General features: G+C 54.9%; 1 protein-coding gene across 1 annotated transcript in view; it reads left to right on the top strand.

The window, feature by feature from the left end:
* PRRX2 (paired related homeobox 2) overlaps window positions 1–5,652 on the top strand; it is a 55,093-nt gene extending 49,441 nt beyond the window's left edge. Inside the window, exons 2-4 of the mRNA XM_032165383.2 lie at window positions 2,410–2,597; window positions 3,576–3,754; window positions 5,195–5,652. Coding sequence (XP_032021274.1) covers window positions 2,410–2,597; window positions 3,576–3,754; window positions 5,195–5,330 — 503 coding nt within the window. The 3' untranslated portion in view covers window positions 5,331–5,652. The remainder of the gene's footprint in view (window positions 1–2,409; window positions 2,598–3,575; window positions 3,755–5,194) is intronic.
* The last annotated feature ends 1,487 nt before the right edge of the window (window positions 5,653–7,139 follow it).

Below are 7,139 nucleotides of genomic sequence, written 5' to 3' on the forward strand. Positions count from 1 at the left end.
CAAAAAAAAAAAAAAAAAAATGGTTCCTGAAGGTAGAGGAGAGGGAACAAGAGGGAAAATACATTTTGGAAAAACAATCACAATAAAGATGGTTAGGTTTGTTTCACTGAGATGGAAAGGTATCCAGAATATTATTAAATAAAAAGAGGCAAGTTGAAGCCCCCAGTGTGTGCTTGTCAATTTTTAATTTTATTTTTAAATTTTATTTATTTATTTATTTATTTATTTATTTATTTATTTATTTATTTATTTATTTTTGAGACAGTATTGCTCTGTCACCCAGGCTGGAGTGCAGTGGCATAATCTCGGCTCACTGCAACCTCTGCCTCCCGGGTTTAAGCGATTCTTGTGCCTCAGCCTCTGGAGTAGCTGGGATTTCAGACGCTTGTGACCATGCCTGGCTAATTTCTTTTGTTTTTGTTTTGTTTTGTTTTTAGTAGAGATGGGGCTTCACCATATTGCCCAGGATGGTGTCAAAATCCTGGCCTCAAGTGATCCACCTGCCTCAGCGTCCCAAAGTGATGGGATTACAGGTGTGAGCCACCGTGCCTGGCCATTTTTTAAACTTGTATTTGTAATCTTAGAAAATGTGGGCAGTGGTGCTGGGCATGGTGGCTCACACCTGTAATCCCAGCACTTTGGGAGGCCGAGGCGGGCAGATTGCTCGAGGCCAAGAGTTCGAGACCAGCCTAGCCAACATGGTGAAACTCTGTTTCTACTAAAAATACAAAAATTAGCAAGGCATGTTGGTGGGCGCCTGTAATACCAGCTACTCGAGAGGCTGAGGCATGAGAATCACTTGAACCCGGGAGGCAGAGGTTGCAGTGAGCCAAGATCATGCCACTGTACTCCAGCCTGGAGGACAGAACAAGACTCCGCCTCAAAAAAAAAAAGAAAAAGAAAAAGAAAAAAGAAAGAAAATGTGGGGAGTGGGATAGGGGAGGGGAGAGTATTTTGTTTTACTTTATACCCATCTGTGTTGTTTGAATCTGTTACTGTGACAAGCAGTGTGATTACTTGGTTATTAAAATACACATTTTTAATGAGAAAAAATCAGATACAAAAGAAGTGCCGAACCGGCAGCATTGTTGATTCTAAGTGCTGGAGGGAAGGGGGTTCGGTTCTATGCGGACTCAGGTGATCAGGGAGGGCCCCCTGGAGGAGTGGACAATGGGCTGGGCCCTAGAGGATGAAGGGTCAGAGGTTTGGCCCCTGGATAAAGTTTAAATGCGGAAATAGTAACTGGACACCCCCCACCCCATCTCCCAAGGTACAGGCTGGGCCCAGAGGTTGCCACTCCAGGACCTCCCCAGGGTTCTGCTGGGCCTTCCTTACCAGAGCTGCTAGTTCTGTACCACAGGCCAGCACCACCCTCGGTCAGGTCCCCTGCTGGGATCCTCCACCGCCCCTGCTGGACCTTGGCTGGACACCCTCCCTCACTCTCTGGCTGACTGGAGAACTCTTGGGGATCCTTCAAACCCTTTGCAAGCTCCACCTCTCCTGAGGGGCCTTCCCGACCAGCTCCTCATCCCCACCAGAGCTGAGCATCCTCCCGTGCCCTGGCCCACACCTGCCCCTGCCCCACCCATGGCCCCACCAAATCTTATTTGTGGCCTTCCTCCCCTGCCGATGGATCTCTCTGGTTCGTCTCTCCCCAGCCCCCAGCACAGCCTCCGGCTTAGTAGGCCCTCTGGAAAGGAAGGCTGCTCTCAACAGCTGCCTGATTGGCTAAAAAGGAGAGGATGAGGACTCTCGTACCCGATTGGTGGGTTCAGATCCCTCGCCCAACAATGACTCCGCTGGGCCCTTGAACTTGGGTCCGAGACCGTAGCTTCCCAGACTCTTCCTCCTCAGGAGTGATGAGTATCGCGACATCTGTCTTTAGGGCTCCTGGGAGCTTCCTAGAATGTGTAGGTCCTGAGCTTTGACTCCCACTGCTCTTTGTGACATATTAATTATTATTATTTCATGTTAGCAACAGGTGTCCATGCAGAATGTGCCATGCTCCACAGCCTGGGCTGGGTGCTGGGGACACTCAGGTGTCTCCTGGGCCCTCCTTGAGCAGGTCACTTGTCCCTGGTGGAAGGGACAACTGTCCCCAGGGTTCTTGCCATGGTCCCATCTCAGTTGGCTCAGACTGGGGTTTCCACAGGGCAGGGGTGTGGCTGCTTTTGTTCACCGTTATCTCCCCGGAGTCTAGCACTGGGCTTGCCACACAGGTGCTCAGTAAATACGTGTTGAAGAGTGAATGGATGGATGGATGCCAGAAGGAAGGAATGAGGGAGTGAATTAAAGGGACGCATTCCTGGCGGCGGCACTAAAGCACTCAGAGCAAACTGCGGAGTTGGGGGCTGAACCGTGGCGGTAGCCGCTGGCCGCCCTGCTGACCATCCCCCACCACCTCCGCAGGTGAGTGTCCCAGCCCGGGGCGCGGCAGCGCCGCCAAGCGGAAGAAAAAGCAGCGGCGGAACCGCACCACGTTCAACAGCAGCCAACTGCAGGCGCTGGAGCGCGTGTTCGAGCGCACGCACTACCCTGACGCCTTTGTGCGCGAGGAGCTTGCCCGGCGCGTCAATCTCAGCGAGGCGCGCGTCCAGGTGAGCGCTCAGTCCCGGGCCTCCCGTGGGAGCGTGCGCCTGGGAGCGCACAGCCACTGTTCACCCGGGATTACACAATTGCCCAGGAGGGGTGTTTAAGAGCAGGAGCATCTGAGGCCAGGAGGACGGGGGTTCAGATCCCAGCCCTGCCACTTACTGGCTGTGTGACCTTGAGCAAGTAACTTAAGCTCTCTGTGCACCTGTCTACCTGGAAAATGAGGATCACGTAGGTCTTTGCTATAGGGGTCCTTCGAGAATTAGAGTTAAAATCTTCATAAAGCGGCCAGGCACAGTGGCTCATGCCTGTAATCCCAGCAGTTTGGGAGGCCGAGGTGGGTGGATCACTTGAGGCTAGGAGTTTGAGACCAGCTTGGCCAACATGATGAAACCCCATCTCTACTAAAAGTACAAAAATTATCCGGGCATGCTGGCGCGCGCCTGTAATCCCAGCTACTTGGGTGGCTGAGGCAGGAGAATCGCTTGAACTCGGGAGGTAGAGGTTGCAGTAAGCCGAGATTGCGCCACTGCACTCCAGCCTGGGTGACAGAGAGAGACCGTGTCTCAATAAATAAATAAACAAAAATAAATTTTCGTAAGGCGCTTAGAACAATGCTTGGCACAAAGGCTTCTGATAAAGAAGTCCTTTTCCAGTTTCAAGTTCTTTCTCTGTGCCAGCACTGAGCCGAGTGCTCAGCAAGCGCCCCTCCCCCGAGTGCTCAGCAAGCACCCCTCCCCGCGAGTGCTCAGCAAGCATCTCGCTCCCAGTGGCCGAGTGCCCCTCCATTTGTTCCTTCATTCATTGGTGTTCTCATTCTCCAACACATACCCAGTAGCAGGCGTTATTTGTCATCCCCATTCTACAGATGAAAAAACTGAGGTTCAGAGAGGTGACACTGCCAGCCCAGGCACACACCCAGGTCCAAAAGGACTTGGGTCCCCCCTGCCCATGCTGCACCCTGCTCACCCTCCCACCCACAGGTCTGGTTTCAGAACCGCCGCGCCAAGTTCCGCAGGAACGAAAGGGCCATGCTGGCCAGCCGCTCCGCCTCGCTGCTCAAGTCCTACAGCCAGGAGGCCGCCATCGAGCAGCCCGTGGCTCCCCGGCCCACCGCCCTGAGTCCAGATTATCTCTCCTGGACAGCCTCGTCCCCCTACAGGTGAGAGCGGGAACACCTTTAGGCCGGGAGGGGGCAGCTTGGGGAATCCCAGAGACGCTTTTCCGGCCTGGACTCCTCTGAGGGTCTGGAGAGAGCTTGAATGGTGTCCATGCGCCCCTGGGATCTGGGGTACACCAAGTGATGTGTGGCGAGTGTGCCCGTGAGTGGGTGTTCACAAGCACCTGCACGCGCATGTTATAAGAGTTTGCATGTGTGTGTGTCAACGTACATGTGCCCACACATGACTGTGAGTGTGCATGCACGTGCCTGCGTATGCAAAGGAGCGTGCAAGCATGCGTGTCCACAGGAGCGTGAGTGTGTGCGTGAGTGCCTGAAGCCAGGAGAAAACAGGCCTATCTGAGGGGGAGCAAAGTACAGGCATCACCCTGAGGGAGCAGAAAACCTGCAGGAAGATTCCTAGGCTGTCACGGGGGCCCCAGGGCCCTGTGTCCACCCTCCAGGTGAGAAACTGAGGCTGGGAGGGCTGAGGAAATGGTCTCCCTGGCCTGTGGGCATGGCTGGGGCCCAGAGCCAAGTTCTGGGGCAGTTTTGTCTGGATCAAAGCTGGAAAGACTCTGACGTGGTTGGCAGGAGGTGCTCGAGAGTCAGGTCACCATACCCCACAGCTCCAGAGGCACCGTCTGCTCCTTGGGCTGTGAGGGTGGCTCTGCTGGAGCCATGGTCATGTGGGGGAACAGGGATTTCGTGGGTCCGCTTCAGGGATCTTAGTCCTCACCACCCTCCTAACTTCCCTCCCTATTCATCATTTCATGGGGCAGGAAAACCAAGGGGCATCCTTATTTATTTATGTATTTATTTTTGAGACAGAGTCTTGCTCTGTCACCCAGGCTGGAGTGCAGTGGTGCAATCTCGGCTCACTGCAAGCTCCGCCTCCCAGGCTCAAGCAATTCTCCTGCCTCAGCCTCTTGGGTAGCTGCGATTACAAACACCCGTCACCACGCCCAGCTAATTGTTTGTATTTTTAGTAGAGACAGGGTTTCAACATGTTGGCCAGGCTGGTCTGGAACTCCTGATCTCAGGTGATCCGTCCACCTCGGCCTCCCAAAGTGTTGGGATTACAGGCATGAGACACCATGCTTGGCCCCAAGGGGCATCCTTAAATCCAGGTGCCTGTTCATTCTGCCTCCATCCTGCTGTGAGCCAGGCCCAGGGTACGCATGGAGGGCGGCATGGACCCACCCAGGCCCTGCTGTCAGGAAGCTCATGGTTCATATGGAGGCTCCTGTGTCCCAGCACCGAGCTGGGGGGACTTCTGACTCCTGCCCAAACCCTACAGCTCCAAACTACCCCCAATCCTGGGTGAAGGCTGCCCAGGAGAGCAAGCTAAGTAGGGAAGTGGCAGGACCAGAGGCTGGGGTCAAGCGGTGACACCCAGAAGCCACCCGCACCCATGTGACCTGTGTCTCATGTCGCCCCCAGCACAGTGCCACCCTACAGCCCTGGGAGCTCAGGCCCCGCAACCCCAGGGGTCAACATGGCCAACAGCATCGCCAGCCTCCGTCTCAAGGCCAAGGAGTTCAGCCTGCACCACAGCCAGGTGCCTACGGTGAACTGACGTGCAGTCCCACCAGGACCCAGCCGCCTCCCTGGGTGGACAGCAATAGAAAAGGGGGCAGACGCCCAGGAAGTGACCTTCTCCTGGATGGGCTCTCCTGGCCCGTCTCTCCAGCCTGGACTCCCGAGCCAGCGAGACTGCTGAGGACCCCACAGCTGGGCCCAGCTCTTCTGTCCTCGGCCACCAGAGACTGCAGCCCACAACCCTTGGAGAGGTTGGGTCGGAAGGTGGAAGAGCCTGCCAAGGACCTCATTTAGTTTGTGTATTAAAACCAAAAAGCTTTTGTCTTTAAGAAATAAAACCATTTTTTTAAGCCCCAAAAGGTTGCAGGAAGGTGGGTGAGGGCCGCAAACAATGTTGGTGGCTGAGATGAGAGCTGGGACCCCACAGGGCTGAATGGCCTTCCTGGGCCCTTTTCTGGCCTGCAGCAGGCATGGAGACTGCCCCGGCCTGGCTCAGACCAGCAGCCATGGGAGGCCCACTGCCCTCATATTTGTACTGTTCCCAGGAATGAAGTCCTCGGTCACCCTGCAGGGCCCCCAGAAGTGGGGGCTGGGGGGTGGGGGGTGGGAGAGGAAGACAGAAACACACCCTAGACCCCATCTCCCATCTTGAGCCCCAAGGGGACACCCAGATGTTTGGGCAGAGCCTTGCTGTGTGACCCTGGGCAGGGATCGTCTCCCTGTCCTATTGCAGGGCAGGATGGGTGATCATGGATTCCTAGACTGGCCAGAGGGTGTGTGGGACAGATGCAAGGACATTCAGTCCCTTGCTTCTGGGCACACAGAAGGCGTGGGATCTCTCCGGCCATTTAACCATGAAGGGGCTGAGGAAATGGCCCAGAAAACAGGTGCAGACTGTAGGTCCCAGCCAGGCTCCCAGGACAGTGGTGTGCTCCATGACAGTTGAGGCCAGCAGAAGACCCAAGTCCCTCAACCCACCCATTTGCAGCCAGTAACTGAGGGTGCCACCAGCCAGTGACACCACTTACGAGGGGTCTGCAGAAAACAGAGTGAGGGATGGTCTGAGGCCAGCCCCTCTACCTGTCCCCACGCCCACCAGGGAAGTCAGGAGAGCCTTTCTGCTCAAAGTCACCCCAGTCCAGCCCCTGGGAGGTAGGACAACACTCCCCCATCCCAGAGGGCACAAAGACGGCCAGCCCTGGGCAGCGGTGGGAGGGAACCCTGGCCCTTGGGGTGGCGGGGTGGCAGGTGGCACAGCAAGGAATCTCGACGAAGTCAATGAGCTGGGCCAATTCTCCAGTATCCTGCCCTGCCCACGCAGCATGACTGTGCCCCTAAAGCGCCAGCCATGGGGCTCCACACGAGTAGCCTGCACGGGGACAAACTACTTTCTTTCTTTCTCTTTCTTTCTTCTTTCTTTCTTTCTTTCTTTCTTCTTTCTTTCTTTCTTTCTTTCTTTCTTTCTTTCTTTCTTTCTTTCTTCTTTCTTTCTTTCTTTTTCTTTCTTTTTCTTTCTTATCTATCTATTTTATTTTTTTGAGACGGAGTGTTGCTCTGTCGCCCAGGCTAGAGTACAGCAGCACGATCTCGGCTCACTGCAACCTCCACCTCCAGGGATTCAAGCAATTAACCTGCCTCAGCCTCCCAAGTGGCTGGGATTACAGGCGTCCACCACTACGCCCAGCTAATTCTTTGTATTTTTAGTAGAGATAGGGTGTCACTATGTTGGCCAGGCTGGTCTCGAACTCCTGACCTCAGGTGATCCACCCACCTCAGCCTCCCAAAGTGCTAGGATTACAGGCGTGAGCCACCGTGCCTGGTCCCCACTTTAGTTAGAAGGTACAGC

The sequence above is a fragment of the Hylobates moloch genome, unplaced genomic scaffold, assembly GCF_009828535.3.
Source record: "Hylobates moloch isolate HMO894 unplaced genomic scaffold, HMol_V3 SCAFFOLD_10, whole genome shotgun sequence".
NCBI lineage: Eukaryota > Metazoa > Chordata > Mammalia > Primates > Hylobatidae > Hylobates > Hylobates moloch.